Genomic DNA, 20997 nt, shown 5'->3' on the forward strand with positions numbered 1-20997 from the left:
GCGAACCATTACCACAAAACCATCAGCTACCAAGCAGACTAAAGATGGGCAAAAAAGCTGAGTGACCACATCCTTAGTGGATTGGAGGGCAGCTAAGCGCCATATTTGTTGTTTTTTTTTGTTCTCCCGGTGTGGGAAGTTCTGACGAGTTGGCAAATTCCAACCCGGCTTGCCCAGGGTGGCAATGGGCCTCCACTTTGAATGACTGCTGTCCTTGCATAGATGGGGAATTTCAGGATATTGACCCAGTGACCATGAAGAGACAAATATCTACATGTCCAAGTCTGGATGGTGTGTGACTCAGAGAGAACTTGCGGGCAATGGCATTTCAACAAACAAGCGAATGGATTTTGTATTGTTTCGCTGGAGGTTCTGTGGAGCTTCCAGTGGCGGTTGTTGTGAGCAATCGGAATAAACCCTCTGAAAACTCAGCTCCAAATGGACCTAATTTCTTCAGCACAGAAACCAAATGAAAGACATAGGGCGGGATTATCTGGGCCCCCAGCTGCGTGTTTCTGGGTGATGCGCCTTTCGCTGGCGACGGGATTCTCTACGCGCGCCGCTCGTCAATGGGTTTTACATTGAAACCGCCCCACGTCACCGTGAAATCCGCGGGTGGGAATGCACTGCCGGCGGGGAACAGACATTCACAACGGTTGGAGAATTCTAGCCATATTATCATTGAAGGTTGTACAAGGAGAGTTGCTGGGATGAACCCGGGTATGGATGGGCTGCCATAGGATGAAAGACTGGATATGTTGGGCCTGTGCTCCTCAAAGTTCAGAAGAATGAGAGGTGAAACTGACTTAGGGGGTCAGACAGGGTAAATGGTGGGAGGATGATTCCACTCGTGAGAGAGTGTAGGTCCAGAGTCGTAGGATAAGGGAGGGGGGGGGGGGGGGTGCATTGAAGATGGACTTGAGGAAGAATTTATTTTCCGTAAAGTGGCAAATCTTTGGATTTTTTCCCCAGGAAGCAGAGGGAGGCCAAGTCCTTGAACACCTTCAAGGCTGAGATCAACAGGTTTTTAATCAGTGGGGGAATTAAGGGTTACGGAGGTGAGGCTGGAAAGTGGGTTCAGGGAGAGTTAGATCAGCCGTGATCTCATTAAATGGCGGAGCAGGCTCGAAGGGCTGAATGGCCTACTCCTGTTCCTATTTCTGATGGTCTTATGTCGAAAGGCAATTGGACATGTCTTCAATCAATGGGGGAATTAAGGGTTACGGAGATAAAGTGGGTTTAGTGAGTGTTAGATCAGCCGTGACCTCATTAAATGGCGGAGCAAGCTCAAAGGGCTGAATGGCCTACTCCTGTTCCTATTTCTTATGGTCTTATGGAGTGCTGCATTTGTTAACCCCATCCCCCATCAGCGAGCTTGGTTGGATGCAAAAGATCCCGCAGCACTATTTTGAAAAAATGCTCGAGGGGAGTTATTCCCGGTGTTCGGGCCAATCTTTATCCCAGCATCAATAAAACAGATTATTTGTTAATTTCCATATTGAAATTTGTAAAAACCTGTTGTGCATTCATTGGCCTCCGTTTTCTTGAACAGTACAATAGTAATTACACTTTGAAAAGTACTTTGTTACCTGTGAAGGCTTTGAGGCCAAAGTGTGCTGCCTCCTGCACTCCAGTCGACAGGATGGCATTCACTAACTTGGCTTAGCCAGGGTGAAGGCGTCTGGAGCAAGTTGTAGGAATGATGTGAGGAGAGGATTAGGTCGACGAAAGAGGGACTCGACAGTCAGTAAAGTGGAAGAGAGGCGAGCATACGCAGTGCAGGAAAAAGGGAGGAGGGAAAGCAACAGGGAATGGTAATTTTCATTGAAAGGTTGTCTAGAATTTCAATTAGGTTATTGAGGAGAATTCCTCATGTTTTCCTCTTGTTCCCACAGGGTGCATCTCCTTAGTAAATGCGGTGATAATTGGTGCAGTAAGGAATGTGGTGAGCTATATCTTCACCAGTGAAAAGTCAGTAATAACATTTTAAAATGCAAAAATTCCCGCAAATTCACATTTACAAAATGGATTCAGAATTCTGGGAAAGCTCTTTAATATCCCGCTTTTTATTTTCCAGAGACATTCTACCACTGGTTGTAGAAGTAATTCCGTTGTGTGCTGTTTTTCATTTGTTTGATGCCATGGCGGTGAGTATTGCAGTGTCTGTGACATTACCGCAGGTTTGCAAAAGAAGCTTCCATTATTTGCGGTTATTAAATGTTCATTTAATTTGTTATACCGATAAAATCTAGCCTGCAGTGGAAGCCCGTTAGATTCCGCCTGTCACACACACACTCCATGGTTCCACATTTCCATTTCACACTTTGTTCTGGATACTACCCAATCCTACACAAAGAAACAGGCCATTCAGCCCACCTGCACTCTGCTTGCGTTCATGCTGCATTCGCCACTCCTCCCACCCTGCTACATCTCACCCTGAGTATCCTCGTCAAGGATATTTAGAAAAATATCCTTCTTTTAAAAATAAAACCAGTTGCTGCAGGCTGAACTGTGCAATCTGGAACCAGAAATTTATAAGTAATTAGTCGTTAAAGAGTTTGATAGGCAAAGAACAAAAAACAAAGAAAATTACAGCATAGGAACAGGCCCTTCGGCCCTGCAAGCCTGCACCGACCATGCTGCCCGTCTGAACTAAAACCCCTTACCCTCCCGGGAACCATATCCCTCTATTCCCATCCTATTCATGTATTTGTCAAGACGCCCCTTAAAAGTCACTATCGTATCTGCTTCCACTACCTCCCCCTGCAGCGTGTCCAGGCTCCAACCACCCTCTGTGTAAAAAAACTTCCCTTGTACATCTCCTTTAAACCTTGTTCCTTGCACCTTAAACCTATGCCTCCCTAGTAATTGACTCTTCCACCCTGGGAAAAAGCTTCTGACTATCCACTCTGTCCATGCTCCTCATGATCTTGTAGACTTCCATCAAGTCGCCCCTCAACCTCCATCGTTCCAGTGAAAACAAGCCAAGTTTATCCAATCTCTCCCCATAACTAATGCCCTCCATACCAGGCAACATCCTGGTAAATATTTTCTGTACCCTCTCCAATTAATAAATATTTCTATTTGCAGATCAGATCAGAATTCGGAGCTAGTCACTGATAAATCCCATTGAGAATTTGGGTGAAATTCCTTTACCCAGAGAGTGCTCAGAATGTGGCACTGTCACAGGTTTAGGTGAAGTGAATTTCATAGACTTCTTTAAGATGTAAACTAGATGAGGGAGAGCTGAATATAGGATATATTGATTGAGTTCGACGGAGACGGGCATGTTTATGTGGAGCATAAACATCAATACATGTCAACGGGACCAAATGTTTGTAAGTATTATGTGTCATGTGAGAGTACCTTTAAGAAATATGTGGTTAAGAAATGTACCTTTAAGAAATGGGTGTTTATCAGTGATGTCAGAGTGTGGGTGGAGCTGGGCTGTCTGTCATCTTTTTACTTTTGTTTTAGGCTGTTTGCTGCATGGTGTGTTTTAGTTTCGTTTTCAGAGCTGGATGGCTGCAGTCACAGCCAGTAGGTTTATGAGTCTCTCTCTCTGTAATCTAAAGAATGTAAATTGATCCTTTGGTGATTTAAAACTAATAACTGCCCTCAGTAGTGACTTTAACCTGATGTGCTTCAGTTAAAGGTTATGTTTTTAAGTCTTATGGATGTAAAAGGAAAGCTTAAAGGATTACTTAGTGTTGTAGTTTTTGGGGGTTGTATTTGAATTAATGGTTGCTAAGATGTTCACTGTATATTCAATAAAGGTTAACTTGGGTTCATAGAACAAACATTGTTTTGCTTCAAAAAATACTTTTCCATTTCTGCTGTACCACACCTGTCGAGTGGGATGTGTGCTCCCCATACCACAATCTATTAAAAGTTGTGGGTCAGGTGAACGCCATGATACACTTTGGGGTTCTCTAAACCCTGGCCAATAACAAATTGGGGGCTTGAGGGGGATAAAAGTCTATCTATTGGATTGGCTTTGTGAACTTAAAGACAATGACGGGTGTGGTATTCTAGTTTAAGTAGGGAGTGTATTGTGGACAATGGCTCTTTCAGAGGCTCAGAAGTTTTTGGGGGTGGAGACGGTCACACGCAGTACCTTACGGACAGAGACTAAAAACAGACTGTTAGATTTGGCAAAAACATTGCAGTTAACATTACCTGACAAAATGCGAAAAGATGAGGTAATTATGACGGTGGCTAAGCATTTAAAGTTGCCTGAGATACAGTCTGACTCATTCGAAATGGCAAAGATCCAGTTGCAATTTAAGCAACTTGAACATGAAAAAGAATTAAAGCAGCTTGAATATGCAATGAGAGAAAAAGAAAGAGAAAGGAGAGAGAAGAAAGAAACAAAGAAAGAGATAGAGAGGAAAAGGAAAGAGATAGAGAGGAAAGGGAAAAAGAGAGAGAGTTTGAACTTTAGAAAATGGCTGTGAAACATAACAGTCAGTTAAAATTGGCAGACGTAAAGGGAAATGTACAGTTGGAGGATAGTGGTGAGGATAGTGAGAAAGAGCGTCATAGTCGAAGGCTTGGTGGGAATCTATTTAAATATGCCCAAGCATTGCCAAAGTTTGATGAGAAGGAGGAAGAAGCCTTTTTCATTTCATTTGAGAAGGTAGCTAAACAAATGAAATGGCCACAGGATATGTGGGTATTACTGATTCAAACAAAGCTGGTAGGTAGGGCTAGTGAAGTGTTTGTATCACTACTGGAGGAGGTATCTGGGACGTATTAGGTGAAAAAAATCCATCTTAGGTGCTTATGACCTAGTGCCTGAAGCTTACAGACAAAGGTTTAGAAATTTAAGGAAAAACAGAGTAATTTTGATAGGTGGATAAGGGCTTTGAAAATAGACCAAACGTATGAAGCTCTTAGAGAAATTATACTTTTGGAGGAGTTTAAAAATTCAATTCCTGATGTAGTGAGAACTCATGTGGAAGCGCAGAGGGTTAAAACTGCGAGATTAGCAGCAGAAATGGCAGATGATTATGAATTAGTTCATAAATCAATGTTTGGTTTCCGACATCAGTTTCAGCCTGTGAGGGATAGAAACTGGGAACATGAGAAATACCCAAGTGGTAAAGGTAAAGGTGATCTGATGGGAGATAATAAGGAGAGTGTACCTCAGACTAAAAAAGAAATCCAGGACGGTGGAAAAGAAATGAAGAATTTCAAATGTATTCACTGTAATAAACTAGGCCATGTAAAGTCAGTATTGGTGGTTGAAGAAAAGCACTGGGAAGGCCGATGTGGTAAAACAGGATCAGACAGTGGGGTTTGTGAAAGTGGTAAAGGAAAGCCCAAGTGAAGCGAAGGAGGTGTAAAAGATTGCACAGCCTGATCAAGAGGTGATTGATAAGAAGGTGCCAGATCTCTTTAAAGAATTTACTTGTGTGGGTAACGTTTACTCATGTGTATCAGGAGGAGCAGGTAAATAAGTCACAATTTTAAGGGATACGGGAGCTAGTCAATCTTTAATGGTAGGAGATGAGGAATTATGTAGTTTGGGAAGAATGTTGCCAGAAAAGTGGTAATATGTGGAATTCAGGGTGAGAGGAGTAGTGTTCCATTGTATAAGGTAAGGTTGAAACATCCAGTGAAGAATGGTGAAGTGGTAGTAGGAGTAATAGAGAAACTATCTTGTCCAGGGATACAGTTTATCTTGGGTAATGATATAGCTGGATCGCAGCTGGGAGTGATGCTTACTTTGGTTGATAAGCCAGTGGAAAATCAGATAACTGAAGTGTTGAAGGACGAATATCCTGGGATCTTTCCTGATTGTGTAGTAACAAGGTCGCAAAATCACAGGTAAGACAAGAGGAGAATCAAAGAGTGAAGATGAAGTTAAAGTGCAATTATCAGAAACGATTTTTGATCAGATGGTTGAAAAGACCAAGAACAGGTGGAGGATGAGGCGGATATTTTTAGTTCAGGAAAATTGGCGAAGTTACAACAGAAAGATGTAGAAATAAAACGGATGTATCAGAAAGCATACACGGAAGAGGAATCTGTGTGTATGCCAGAGTGTTATTACCGTAAAACTAATGTCGTGATGAGAAAATGGAGACCTTTACATATGCAGGCAGATGAAAAGTGGGCAGAAGTTCATCAACTAGTATTGCCGGTAGGGTAGAGAAAGGAGGTGTTGCGAGTTGCACATGAGGTACCAGTGGGAGGTCATTTGGCAATAGGGAAAACTCAAGCTAAAATACAAAAACATTTTTATTGGCCTGGACTACATAAAGATGTTGTTAAATTTTGTCAATCATGTCACACATGTCATTGAAAGGGGCAACACAGGTGGAGAAGGTAGTCAAGAAGGCATATGGCATGCTTGCCTTCATTGGCCGGGGCATTGAGTATAAGAATTGGCAAGTCATGTTGCAGCTGTATAGAACCTTAGTTAGGCCACACTTGGAGTATAGTGTTCAATTCTGGTCGCCACACTACCAGAAGGATGTGGAGGCTTTAGAGAGGGTGCAGAAGAGATTTACCAGAATGTTGCCTGGTATGGAGGGCATTAGCTATGAGGAGCGATTGAATAAACTCGGTTTGTTCTCACTGGAACGAAGGAGGTTGAGGGGATACCTGATAGAGGTATACAAAATGATGAGGGGCATAGACAGAGTGGATAGTCAGAGGCTTTTCCCCAGGGTAGAGGGGTCAATTACTAGCGGGCATAGGTTTAAGGTGAGAGGGGCAAGGTTTAAAGTAGATGTACGAGGCAAGTTTTTTACGCAGAGGGTAGTGGGTGCCTGGAACTCGCTACCGGAGGAGGTAGTGGAAGCAGGGACGATAGGGACATTTAAGGGGCATCTTGACAAATATATGAATAGGATGGGAATAGAAGGATACGGACCCAGGAAGTGTAGAAGATTGTAGTTTAGTCGGGCAGCATGGTCGGCACGGGCTTGGAGGGCCCAAGGGCCTGTTCCTGTGCTGTACATTTCTTTGTTCTTTGTTCTTTGTTTGCCTTCCAGAGGAAAAACGAACTGACCTGAAAGGGTTATTGATATCACATGGGCAAGTTTGTGGAGATAAATTGGGAAGTGCTAAAATGGCTATACATGATGTAGATGTGGGAAATGCTGTTACAATCAAACAACATACATATAGACTTAATCCTTTAAAATTGGCACAGGTTAACAAAGAGATTGAGAGAATGCTGAAGAATGGCATAATTGAAGTGGGTTGCAGCCAATGGAGCTCACCCATAGTGATGGTACCTAAACCAGATGGTACCCAACAGTTGTGTGTGGACTATAGATAGGTTAATGCAGTTACAAGAATGAACTCTTATCCTATCCCATGTTTGGAGAATTGCATTGAGAAAGTGGGACAATCAGCTTTTATTTCCAAACTGGATTTACTTAAAGGTTACTGGCAGGTACCTTTATCCGAAAGGGCGAAGGAGATTTCAGCTTTTGTGACTCCAGATGGTATATACCAATTCAAAGTTATGCCATTTGGCATGAAAAACGCCCCAGTCACATTTCAACGGTTAACTAACAAAGTTGTTTCAGGATTACCCAATTGTGCGGTGTACAGCGACGATCTGGTAATTTTCAGCCAGACATGGACAGAACATTTAAAACATCTGATGGAGTTATTCGATCGATTTCAGGAGGAGGGTTTGGTGATAAACCTAGCCAAAAGTGAATTTGGAAAAGCCCAAGTCACTTTCCTGGAGGAGTTTCCGATACCCTCAACCCGAAGGGACATAATGCGATTTCTTGGCATGAGTGGATTTGATCGAACATTTGTGAAAAATGTTTGTAGTGCGATTGTTTCACTGATAGACTTGCTGACGAAACGTCAACAATTTCAGTGGACAGCGGACTTTCAACAGGCACTTGACTGCCTGAAAGCTTTTATAACCAATGCTCTTGTATTGGAGAATTGCAAGGAACACTGTGATCAGATTGAACTAAAGTATCCGACTTTAAAGAGAAATGCCTAGGTGTAGCGAAATGGATGGATCGTGCAGAGACCTTCTTGTTCAAAGGGACTGTCAATCGAGAAGGATTCCAGTTGGAGGAAAAACATAAAATGGACTATATTGTTGTACCATTTGTGTGTGTTGTTTTTTTTTTAAACAAAAAAGTATATTTTCTATGTGCATTTCTTAAAGGATCGTGAAAAGTTGAAAAATGAAACCACCTTGAAGTTGATGGGTTTTTTTTTCTTTGGGGGAGGTGACATGTGAGAGTACCTTTAAGAAATGGGTGTTTAAGAAATGTACCTTTAAGAGATGGGTGTTTATCGGTGATGTCAGAGTGTGGGTGGAGCTGGGCTGTCTGCCATTTTTAACTTTCATTTTAGGCTGTTTGCTGCAGGGTGAGTTTTAATTTCGTTTTCAGAGTTGGATGTGTGAGTCCCTCTGTCTGTAATCTAAAGAATATAAATCGATCCTCTCGTGATTTACAACTAATAACTGCCCTCAGTAGTGACTTTAACCTGATGTGCTTCTGTTAAAGGTTATGTTTTTAAGTCTTATGGATGTGAAAAGGAAAGCTGAAAGGATTACTTAGTGTTGTATTCTTTGGGGGTTGCATTAGAATTAATGGTTTCTAAGATGTTCACTGGATGTTTTAAAAAGGTTAACTTGAGTTCATAGAATAAACATTGTTTCGCATTAAAAATTACTTTTCCATTTCTGCTGTACCACACCTGTAGAGTGGGCCGTGTGCTTCCCATACCACAATCTATTAAAAGTTGTGGGTCAGGTGAACTCCATGATACACTTTGGGGTTCTCTAAACCCTGGCCCATAACATATGTAAACTAAGTACTGCAGAAAATAATTACAATCATTTTTGGATTGTGGTAGGGGGCAGTGGCATTGTCGCTGGACGAGCAATCCAGAGTCCCAGAGGACGCTCTGGGGATTGGGTTCGAATCCTGCCATGGCAGATGGTGAAATCTGATTTCAAAAAGTAAAAATCTGCAATTAAAATCTGAAGATGGTCATGAAACCTATATCGATTGTTGCAAAATACCAATCTGGTTCACTAATGTCCTTTAGGGAGGGAAATCTGCCGACCTTACCCGGTCTGGCCTACATGGGACTCCAGACCCACAGCAACGTGATTGACTCTTAAATGACCTCTGAAATGGGCAATAAAAGGCTGGCCCAGTCAGCGACATCCCATGAACGGGTTTTTAAAAAACTCAGCGCTTTAGTAATGATCAACAGGTTTGTTTCGAATCACTAGCTTACGGAGCACAGCTCCTTCACTCAGCTGATGAAGGATCTACGCTCCGAAAGCTAGTGATTCGAAACAAACCTGTTGGACTTTAACCGGGTGTTGTAAGACCTCTTACTGTGCCCACCCCAGTCGAACGCCGGCATCTCCACATCATTTCTCATGATCGTGATGAAGCTACTTGGGCAGTAATTGTCCAGTTTTCGATCTATCTGGTGAGTTCGAAAGGGCTCGAAATGGCTGGGTAGAAGCTGTTCGGTGTTTCTGTTGATTCGTACATGGGATGTGGGCATCACTGTCTGGGCCAGGATTTGTTGCCCATTCCGAGTGGCTATTTTAAAAAAAAAAAATTTAGTGTACCCAATTCAATTTTTCCAATTAAGGGGGAAATTTAGCGTGGTCAATCCACCTACCCTGCACATCTTTTGGGTTGTGGGGGCGAAACCCACGCAAACACGGGGAGAATGTGCAAACTCCACACGGACAGTGACCCAAAGCCGGGATCGAACCTGGGACTTCGGCGCCGTGAGGCAGCAGTGCTGACCGTGCTGCCCCCTGGTGGCCATTTTAAGAGTCAACCATGTTGCTGTCGATCTGGAGTCACATGATGCCTGGTCTGGATGGTTTCTTTCGTGGAAATGATAGATAGTTTCATGGTCATCATTAGACTTTATTAATTTATTAAATTCAAATTTCACCGTCTGCAGTGGTGGGATTTGAGTCTGGGTGCCCAGAGTATTACCCTGACTCTGCATTACCAGTCCAGTGACAATTCCACTGCACCACCACCTCCGGCACAACCATTGGAGAATGTTTCCCATGACTTCAGCATTACCAGAGCCACCTCGTCTTTGCTGTGTCCACGTCCTTCTTAATATCAAGAGAAATGAACCAAATTGGAGGAATACTGACGTCGATGATGGTGGGAGGGGGTGGGGTGGGTATGTGAAGTTGGCTAATTGAAATCCCCCAGTCAACAATCACCTGCGTATAAGAAGTCTTCACAGAACCACCATTGAACATACAGCGTGAGAAGCCCCCGAGGAAGTTCATCCCTCCTCCTTGTTTCTTGGAATGGTTCGATATGTTTCTGCTTCGGGCTCCCTGATTTAAAAAATTCATTTGATTTTTTTTGTTTTAAAACTGAAGTTTGATTAACGATGACGAGATCAGTTTGAAACATGGAGCCCACAACCGTGGAACGCAGTCACGTGGAAAAAAGGTCACATCCCATTGCTGTTATCACAACGCAATGGAGATAGCAGCCACGGAGTCAACACTCACATAGCTCTGGATCACAGGAAGAGGAACAGGCCATTCAGCCTCCTCCAGTCTGCTTTGTCAATCTTTTAGATCTTGGGGGAACAATCCAATGTCTGTAGCTTTGATATTATCATTTTGTTACCGTTAATATTAGCAATACAAGAGAGCGAATCGTCCACACAACATATATAACGTCCGTGACTGTGTTCAAACTGTAATCCATTACTTCTGAATTACTCGAGGAGATGTTAAGGCACTAGGTTTTGTTTCCTTCCTGTAGAAGCCACAGTAAGTTGTTGAGTAATCTCTGTAATGTATTCTGTTTGTCTACTCTACAGGGTGTATGTGGTGGAGTGCTACGAGGAGCTGGCAAGCAGAAACTGGGGGCTATCGGTAACCTGGTTGGATATTACCTCATTGGGTTTCCAGTTGGAGTCTCACTGATGTTTGCCGCAAAGCTTGGTGTATTCGGTAGGAATTAAAATGGTTTTGCCCTTTGTTCTTTACCAGAAATGATCACCCTCCATTCACTCTGAAAATTACTGAGGACAACAATCGATCTCGAGACGGAGTATCATTAGATAAAGGTTCTGCTCCTGGAGTGGAATACAACTGAATATTCTGTAAACTTTGTACCCTGTGAAAATTGCAATAATATTTGATCCCACCACTTTGCTAATGGTTGAGGCAGTGCCAACAGGGCCCTCATTGGTTGGTGTCAGATTTATCCTCTGCGTTGAGGATTGGAGATACCTGGGCGTCGATTCTCCCAAATGGAGCCCCAGTGTTTGCGCCGTCGTGAACACCGTCGCGTTTCACGACGGCGCGAAACGGGCACGGGGATGACCGGTTCTGTCTCCCCACAGGGGGCCAGCACGGCGCTGAAGCAGTTCCCATTGGGCGCCGCGCCAACCCGCGCATGCACAGTGGGGCCGGAGAATCGCACCCCGGCGTCTGGGCGTCATGGCACGGTTGTGGCGATTCTCCGGCCCGGCGCGATCGCCCCCCCTGGGGTTCCAAATTATTGGTTGAGGCCAGTTCCACAGCTGGAGTGAAATAATTGGGTTGTAGGGCAGTTTGCTCTGGTGCACTGACCCTCGACACTGTCAGAGCTCCTTTAGTCTTTGACTTGTCCAGTCGCAATATGTCCCTGTGTAATTTTGGTACTGGTCCCTATTAATGCTCACTCTGTGTCATGAGACAGTGTAACCTTCGTCCCATGGCCATTTTTCACGTGTAACCACGGACACTGGAATATTGGCCGGAGGGAAGCATTGCACTTGGGTCGAGTCAAGGGACTTGACCAACTTTCACGCATGTGCACTTCCAACATGGAACTTCAGATATTAATCAGGAGCAGGGCCCTTGACTTAATTCCTCATGCACCCAACCCAGTGGTGCTGAGGCCAATTGTTGGAAAGTAGAACCATGCAGGCTGACACCAGGCATCTGGTAAAGATGAATGGGTTAGCTAAAAGCGTAGAAGTGATGGAAAACTCAACTCTCCTTACTCACCGCACCATTATTATTTTGCAGGTCTCTGGATCGGGATGTTTCTTTGTGCGTCTTCACAGACTGTCATCTTTCTGATAGTGATTTGCAGAATCAACTGGAAGAAAGCTGCCAATCAGGTAAGAGCAGAGTTTTTTTCAACACTATTTTTAAAAGTTGTGTTTCCTTTCTTCACATCCCCATGACTCCCAGTATCGTACACTCTACCCAGTTGGCAGAGTGCACAGGTACTCACTCGAGAGACCCTGGCCGTAATTCTCCGCCCATTCGCTGGCGACGGGACCCTCTGGTCACCCCCCCGCCCCGGCAACGCACTGCGGGATCTCCGGTGGCGGGGAGTGGCTTCAATGTGGGTTCCCATTGACAGCAACGGGAGCAGAGAATCCCGCCAACAGCGAACGGCATGATGCCTCCCGCTGCCGAGGAATACGCATCGCAGAACCCCGTGTCATCACCTTCGATGAGAAATGAGGCATAATGCTCCTGTTAAAGAAAAAAACCTGACCTTCATAACTCCTGACGAAGTTAAAGCAAAATTTGGTTGTCCTATTCACCTCTGCGACTTGCTTATGAACACATCTGAGGTGAAACGAGAGGTTCCTTGCTCAACCAACAGGAACGTTGGTCCTCAGACTGTTCTGAATAGTAATTTGCCAACAATTTTCTACCTCCCACCATAACATGGAACTCCACACAATGTCACTGGCCGACCTCACGAAGGAAGTCCTGAGACGTCGGATCTCCGAGAGGGCTAAGTGTGCGATTAGTATGAAATTAAATCTTAAAAAACTGACGCACATTATTATATTTAAAGCAGATTTTAAACAATTTGGATGGGAGAGTGCTTTCGACAGGAAGTGCTATCTCTGTAGTGCTCTTCACTCACCTTTCATGATTATTTTGTCCTTTCTTCAAAGGCCCAGGTCAATGCAGGAATGATGAGAGATATGGACACCCCAAACGGCACCTCTCGAGGTCAATTAAAAGATACCTCAACAGGTAAGAAAATCTTTATTCGTGTCACAAGTAGGCTTTACATTAACACTGCAATGAAGTTACTGTGAAAAGCCCCTAGTCGCCAAACTCTGGCGCCTGTTCGGGTACACGGAGGGAGAATTCAGAATGTCCAATTCACCTCATGGGCGAAATTCTCCGGAAACGGCGCGATGTCCGCCGACTGGCGGCCAAAACGGCGCAAATCAGACGGGCATCGCGCTGCCCCAAAGGTGCGGAATGCTCCGCATCTTTGGGGGCCAAGCCCCAACCTTGAGGGGCTAGGTCGGCGCCGGACAAATTTTCGCCCCGCCAGCTGGCGGAAAAGGCATTTGGTGCCCCACCAGCTGGCGCGGAAATGACAACTCCGGGCGGCGCATGCGTGGGAGCGTCAGCAGCCGCTGACGGCATTCCCGCGCATGCGCAGTGGAGGGAGTTTCTTCTGCCTCCGCCATGGCGGAGACCGTGGCAGAGGCGGAAGGGAAAGAGTGCCCCCACGGCACAGGCCCGCCCGCGGATCGGTGGGCCCCGATCGCGGGCTAGGCCACCGTGGGGACACCCCTCCCGGGGCCAGATCGCACCGCGCCCCCCCCAGGACCCCGGAGCCCGCCCGCGCCGCCTTGTCCCACCGGTAAGGTAGGTGGTTTAATTTACGCCGGCGGAACAGGCATTTTAGCGGCGGGACTTCGGCCCATTCAGGCCAGAAAATCGAGCTGGGGGCCCCGCCAACCAGCGCGGCGCGATTCCCGCCCCCGCCGAATATCCGGTGCCGGAGACTTCGGCAACCGGCAGGGGCGGAATTCACGCCAGCCCCCGGCGATTCTCCGACCCGGCGGGGGGTCGGAGAATCTCGTCCAATGTCTTTCGGAACTTGTGGGAGAAAACGGGTGCACCGGGAGGAAACCCACGCAGACATGGGGAGAAGTGCAGACTCCACACAGACAGTGAACCAAGCCGGGAATCGAACCCAGGACCCTGGAGCTGTGAAGCAACAGTGCTAATCCAAAAAAGAACATTAATAAGTAAAAGTTGAGTGAGAAAATTCTTTGCTGGATTTTCATAAAATTAATCGGTTGTCATTTAGTTAACCTATCAACATAAATTAAACAGCACGGAAATCCCACTGACAAAAGTAGTCAGAACCTCTGCTACAAGGAAGCCTCTCATCCTTATTAATCACTTTGTTCAAAGCCCTGTTGGAGATCAGTGAAAACACCGATAACTTTAAAAGCTGAGATCTGTGGTTATCACGTGGTTATAAATGAATAAAGGTTATGCAGTGCACAGGAAACTGAAAGTTAGAGATACGTAAGAGAGGAGAGAGATTGTTTGTGTTTTCTTGCCATTGTCCCAGATCTAACCTCTGGACATCTCTGATTTTTCACAGTCCCCACCACAGCACATTCGATGAAATTACCAGCAAATCTCGGCATCTTTCCAGTACCAAGTTGCACAGTCATCTGGTGCTACAACCCAATCAGTGTCAGGATTCAAAATCATTGCAGTGGCTATCTATTTTTAGATTTCCTCACCAATGTAAAATGAACAATCAATGTAAGGGATTCCCATTGCAGATAACATCCAATGGGATTGAATTTCCACAGAATTTTAGTTGGGGTTGACAGACATCTCAAAAATGAAATGAATATCGCTTATTGTCACAAGTAGGCTTCAAATGAAGTTACTGTGAAAAGCCCCTAGTCGCCACATTCCGCCGCCTGTTCGGGGAGGCTGGTACGGGAATTGAACTGTGCTGCTGGCCTGCTTTCAAAGCCAGCGATTTAGCCCTGTGCTAAACCAGCCCCTTTTAGATTCTCAGATTCTTTAACGCTTTTTGATGGGTGTATGTGTTGGGTGGGTCACGTCTGAGCTCGTCCTTCCCTTTAATCCATAAACATGACTATTACAGAAGGGAATAAATGGATCAGAATCATACAGCACAGAAGGAGGCCATTCAGATCATTGGGTCTGTGTTGGCCCTTTTGAAAGAGATTTCCAAATTCGTACCACATCTCAACATTTTCCCCATGCACCTGCAGTTTTGTTCTCTTCAAATACATGTCCAATTGCCTTTCGACATGAGACTGTAAGACAGAGGAACAGGAGTAGGCAGGCCACCCAGCCCTTCGAGCCTGCTCCGCCATTTAATGAGATCACGGCTGATCTAACTCTCCCTGAACCCACTTTCCAGCTTTATCTCCGTAAACCCATAATTCCCCCACTGATTAAAAACCTATTGATCTCAGCCTTGAAAATGTTCAAGGACTCGGTCTCCCACAGCTGTCCAGGGAAAAAATTCCAAAGATTCGCCACTCTTTGAGAAGAAATTCTTCCTCAAATCCATCTTCAATGAGCGCCCCCTTATTCTGTGACTCTGCCCTCTGGTCCTACACTCTCCCGTGAGTGGGAACATCCTCCCAACATTTACCCTGTCTGACCCATGTGTTTCAATCATGTCACCTCATTCTTCTCAACTCCAAGGAGAACCTGTCCGATCTTTCCTCATGTGGCAGCCCCTCCATACCCGGGATCATCCCAGTAAATCTCCTCTGTACTGCCTCCAATGATCATATGGCTGGAATTTTACAACCGCTGGAATGGTCTGTTCCCGCTGGCAGCACGCCCCTGCCGCGGTTTTCCCGGAGGCATGGGGAAGGTTCAATAGGAAATCCCATTGACGAGCGGCGCGAGTAGAGAATCGCGTCGCCAGTGAGTAGCGCATCGCCCAGAAACGCACGGCTGAGAGAATCCCACCCTTTGTCTTTCATTTGATGGAATCTATCGTTTCTGTGCTGAAGACATGTGAGCTATTTGGACTTGGAGTTTCAGAGGGTTTCTTCCGATTGCTCATGACAACTTCACTGGAAGCTCCACAGAGCCTCCAGCAAAACAATGGCCGAACCTCTGGGCTCCCCAGTGTCGCATTTAAGGGGCACCCCAATGATGCGCTGGGAATCCTTCTGAGAAGTTCCCACATTAGGCTCGCAATTGCCTAGAAGTGCTAAATTCCCTGGAGAATTGCGTTGCGCTGGAAACCATCTGGCAGAAGCAATTTAAGTTGCTAAATTTGGAATGTTTTGCGAGTTTTATCCAGATAGTTGCTCTGAAAGAGTGTTATGATAGGTAGATGTGAGAAAGTTGGATCCAGAAATGGGATCGAAGATGTAGTGGACACTTTAGGGATTAACAGACTGAGGGTAAAACAGCTAGCACTGAGTCAGAGATATATGCCCAAACCTGGCCTGATTAGCATTATCCCATTCAGACTTAATTTGTTAATGGGAATAAAAAGGTACCCCTGTTCAGCCGGGGTGGATTCACTCAAGATCCATTGTCCTTTGGGACCCTCTGATCTGACCATCCATTAGCCCATTGCAGAGTCTAATGGCCTCCTTTGGCTGTAAATTGGAGGCTAATTGCATATTCATAGCATGGCCCTGTTCTTTTGTGTAAACAGGAGTGGGCAATCAAAACACAGATAACAAGGGTGAACTCAAGTCTGGGCACCCCAGGACAGAACTATCGTTTGAGGGACTGGGCGGAGCTTAGGGAGATAATAGAATCCTGTTCCAGCAGGTGGGGGAGAGAAGACGACCAAGAGAGGTCATGAAAAGTTGCTAACCAAGAGTGTCTTTCGGAAAAGGGTCTGAAGGGTGTTTCACTGTCAGCAGGAATATCTTCTGTGAATGCAAGTATCAGGTTTGCCTGCCTGTGCAAGTGGAGCATAGAACTGTATGTCATGTTGTGTGCTGTTTGATAGGAAATCTTGTGTTAGGGTTCAAAGATACATGTAAGTTGGTCTTGCTGGGTTTGCAGTTTAAATGTTTAAATATAGTTTTCCTGTTGTTTTAATAAAGTTTTGTTTGTAAAAATAACCAAGCTCTATTTCTTATGCAAACACCCCTGGAGTGAATCGATCTTTCCACACAGTCTTAAAAATAAAACATTCGGATTCTGGTCCAGTATCTTAGCCACTGTTGGGATCTAACCAGATGTTTGTAACAAAGAGTTAGAAGGGGAAAAACCCCACTTCTAACTCCAGAGTAACTATTTAGACAACCAAACCCAGCCTTGCGCAGGACACCCAGCACAAACATGATTCCCCATGGGACACCCCACACCTGAACCTCCCCCCCCCCCCCCGGCCTGACCTGAACCTGACCCACCCTCCTGTACTGACCCCCCCTTCCTGCACTGACCTCCCTGCCAACTGACCCCCCCTACCCCATGGGACCCCCCCAAAAAAAAAACTGGGTCCGGCCCTCCCCGCCACAGAGTATAATTGTGACCCCCCCTCCCGATTCCAATCCAATTCCCCCCCCCCACTGGGTCCAACTCCGACCTCCCCCCCACAACCACCAGGTTCGTGTCTCCCCTCCCTCGCCCCACCAACCACCAGGTCCAACCCAATTCCTAAATTTTATATTTTACTGGCTCCCTATAAATTGTCTCTTTAAGCCTCTCCTTTACTGCAACTGCTGCTATAGAAAGGGGGTGTGACCCACCTCCCTGCACCCCAGTTACTCCACGATGATGCTGCTGGGGCACATTTTGCTGCTCCTGCCTCACCCAGCCTATATCCCCATTGGAAAACAGCCTGATTTCTGCGGCGCCTAAAATGTTAAGTAGCAGGTTTTATGATACATTTTGTTCTAGATCCTGCATTAGTAATTTGGGTACTTTGCAGCCTTGGGAAAAAGACTCCGCAACTAATATTGACGAGGAGACATGGGGCAGTGTATGGGATTATGCCAACAGAATTTCAGTATGTATAGAATGAAGGAGAATCAGTTTAAGATACTGCACCGCTTGAATATCACACCGAGGCTGAGGTGCAGTTTTGATCCTGCTACATCCCCAATGTCGCAAAAGTGCCTGATGTTTGAGGCTGATTATATACATTTCATATGGACCTGTGTTAAAATTCAATCGTATTGGTCTGTGCAGTGGGGGAGCTTTAGAGGATATGTGATAGAGCCTTAGAACTTAATCCTTTGTTCCCAATTCTGGGTCTTCCAGATGTGGATAATTACTGACATTAATGAAAACGTGCTGTACAATGTCCTGACCTTTGCAGCTGGTAAAAGTATCCTCTGCTCCTGGATCAGAGACAAGTATCCTTCAATTCAAAACTGGCATAAATTGTCGTGGAATGTATTCCTACCGAATTCCTGATGCTTGTGATCCATTCTAAGTCTGGTGCATTCTGTAAAGTGTGGGACCCTTATCTCAAATTTATAGGCTCTTCTTTGACTGACCTAACTCTCGGTAGCTTTCCCTCGAGCCATATTGTAAGTCTTAATCTCGCAGTACATAAAGGTGTGCGGCCTGTGGTGTTATCCGATCTTATTTAAATGGCCTGATCCCCTTCTCCCCCTAATTTGTCTCTTTGACTGACCGGGTATTAAAACTGCATTTACTAGTTCATAAAGTCTGTTGTTCTAAATTGATCTATTTTGGCTTGTTCTCGTATTTGCAATAATGAAAGTCATAGATGTTTACAGCATGGATACATCGACCCATCTGGTCTATATCGTCCAGTTTCTATCACTAAGCTAGTCCCACTTGCCCGCATTTGGCCCATATCCCTCTATACCCACCCTGCCCATGTAACTCTCTATCTGCTTTTTAAAGGACAAAATTGAACCGGCCTCTACCACTGCCCCTGGCAACCCGTTCCAGAGATGCTCACCACCCTCTGTGTGAAGAAATTTCCCCTCTGATCTCATTTGTATCTCTCCCCTCTCGCCTTAAATCTATGCCCTCTAGTTCTAGACTCCTCTGCCTTTGGGAAAAGGTGTCGACTATCTACCTTATCGATGCTACTCATTATTTTATAGACCTTTAATCCTCCTACGTCGCAGGGAAAAAAGTCCCAGCCTATCCAGCCTCTCCTTATAACTCAGAACATCAAGTCCTGGTAGCATCCTTGTAAATCTCTTCTGCACTCTTTCTAGTTTAACAATATCCTTCCTATAATAGGGTGACCAGAACTGAACACAGTACTCCATGTGTGGTCTTACCAATGCCTTGTACAACTTCAACAAGACGTCCCAACTCCTGTATTCAATATTCTGGCCAATAAAACCTAGCATGCTGAATGCCTTCTTCACCACTCTGTCCACCTGCGACTCCACCTTCAAGGAGCTATGAACCTGTCCCCTAGATCTCTTTGTTCTGTAACTCTCCCCAACTCCCTACCATTAACTGAGTAGTTCCTGCTCTGATTTGATCTACCAAAATGCATCACTTCTTCGTCTTCTGTATTGTACCTGTTGTGCATTGAAAATGTTTTTGCTGTGTTACTTTAAAAAAATTAAAACATTGAATAAAAGTATATATTAAAAAAAGAAAATGGATAAGCTGGTACCATCATGCACTTACAACATTTCAATGTGACTTTTTTTTCTCAGAGGTCGACGCAGTAAACAATGAAATGGCTTTGATGCCTAATGCATGCGACTTGGAACAAAGGTTAAACAATGACCAGGTGATAGAGGAGCCTCCCATTGTGGACGCTGGAGTCACCACGGTTGGAGAACTCTTGACCACAAAACAACTGATCATTCGTCGTGGCCTGGCCTTCCTTTCAGGACCACTCATCCTGGCAATTGGGCTGGTGATACACTTTAGTCTTGAAAATGGCTCGTAGACCCCAGTGAACCTTGTCGAGACAAAGCAAGAGTATTTTTTTCTACAGCTTGAAGAGTAAGACTGTGACGGCAAAGGGCAAGAGAGGGCAAAGTTCACACAAACCAATTGCTACCGGTGAATTCTAATCAACTGTCAAATAAATATTAACAATGATCAATTATGAGCAGATTTCTAAATGCCTCATGAATGACTGTCACCTCGGTTGGATCGTGTTAAGCTGGAGGGTTTGAAAGGAGCATTTCCAATTCAATGGTTGTGCCAGGGCCCCAGTGAGCAAGGTGACACTTTTGTGATCAGGGTCTGGATGTCCGAGACTCGGTAGAAACTGTTTGACTTAGTTGCAACCATTAGTCAATGTCTCCGAATCCTCCATCACTTTCCCGGATATTGTTTTCTACCGCCAGCTAGGCGGAATGGTGGAGTTGCAGTAGTTGACAGGCCGTTCGGCGAGCTATCTTTGGGAATGTTCAGCATTAACCTTGGGTCCTGTGCAGTAGTATAGCGTCAAGTCCAGTGCAAGCAGCGAAACCTCCTGCCCAGGCCTGTCCAACTCCTGGTCTGTGGACCGCTCTGCCGCCCGCCTGTGCTGGTCCCACAATGGGGGCAGTGCAGGTTCTGATCGAGCCCGCCCTGCTGGAAACCTAGGTTTAAAGGGGGAAGTGTCTGGGTATAGCCCAGGCATGACCCTTTCCCCCCTTCCAGGGAACTGTACTCACCTGTGCACCTCCAACGCATTCTGCTCCCCAGGTACACGGCATGGAGAATGGCATGAATGGACAATTCATTGTGGTGGTGGGTGGTGGTGGTGGTGGTGGTGGTGGGGGGGGGGGGGGGGGGGGGGGGGTCGGTCGGTGGTGGCTAGCAAGTGTAAAAGCTTGATAACGATTTCTACATCTATCGAAATGGGGATTTAAAACATCCCAAGGCTGGAGACCGAGCAGAGGATATTCCAAGAGGGTTTGGGCGACCCACTGTGGTGCAACAGCCAGGTCATTCCCCCAAGCCAACATGCCAGGCACCAAGGTTCCACGTCACTCAAAGACACCTCCACTGAAGCATTGCTGACGAGTAAAACATCCCCCCCCCCTCAAACCCATTGAGCCGAAGTAGATGCAAATCATCCTCGAAGCTGAGCGACTGCTAAAGGAAAGTGAAAGAACCAGCTGAATGCTACTTCGCTTGGATTTTTCTTTCTAAAGGATTTCTTTTACATTCAGTGACTTATTTTATTTTCCAAATTATTTCAACCAGAAGCTCACAGTGTTCAGTGTTGCGCACGTGAGGCACGGTGTTTCAACTTGTACATTTAAAAAAAAATTCTGGGCCAGAAATGTTCGACAGAACCT

General features: G+C 45.5%; 1 protein-coding gene across 2 annotated transcripts in view; it reads left to right on the forward strand.

The window, feature by feature from the left end:
• LOC140386935 (multidrug and toxin extrusion protein 1-like) overlaps positions 1 to 19811 on the forward strand; it is a 75466-nt gene extending 55655 nt beyond the window's left edge. For both annotated transcript variants that reach the window (XM_072469842.1, XM_072469843.1), the window contains exons 13-18: positions 1896 to 1971; positions 2078 to 2147; positions 10831 to 10963; positions 12029 to 12123; positions 12922 to 13003; positions 19411 to 19811. In XM_072469842.1, coding sequence (XP_072325943.1) covers positions 1896 to 1971; positions 2078 to 2147; positions 10831 to 10963; positions 12029 to 12123; positions 12922 to 13003; positions 19411 to 19649 — 695 coding nt within the window. In that variant the 3' untranslated portion in view covers positions 19650 to 19811. The remainder of the gene's footprint in view (positions 1 to 1895; positions 1972 to 2077; positions 2148 to 10830; positions 10964 to 12028; positions 12124 to 12921; positions 13004 to 19410) is intronic.
• The last annotated feature ends 1186 nt before the right edge of the window (positions 19812 to 20997 follow it).

The sequence above is a fragment of the Scyliorhinus torazame genome, chromosome 12 (genome assembly GCF_047496885.1).
Source record: "Scyliorhinus torazame isolate Kashiwa2021f chromosome 12, sScyTor2.1, whole genome shotgun sequence".
In the NCBI taxonomy this organism is placed as follows: Eukaryota; Metazoa; Chordata; class Chondrichthyes; order Carcharhiniformes; family Scyliorhinidae; genus Scyliorhinus; species Scyliorhinus torazame.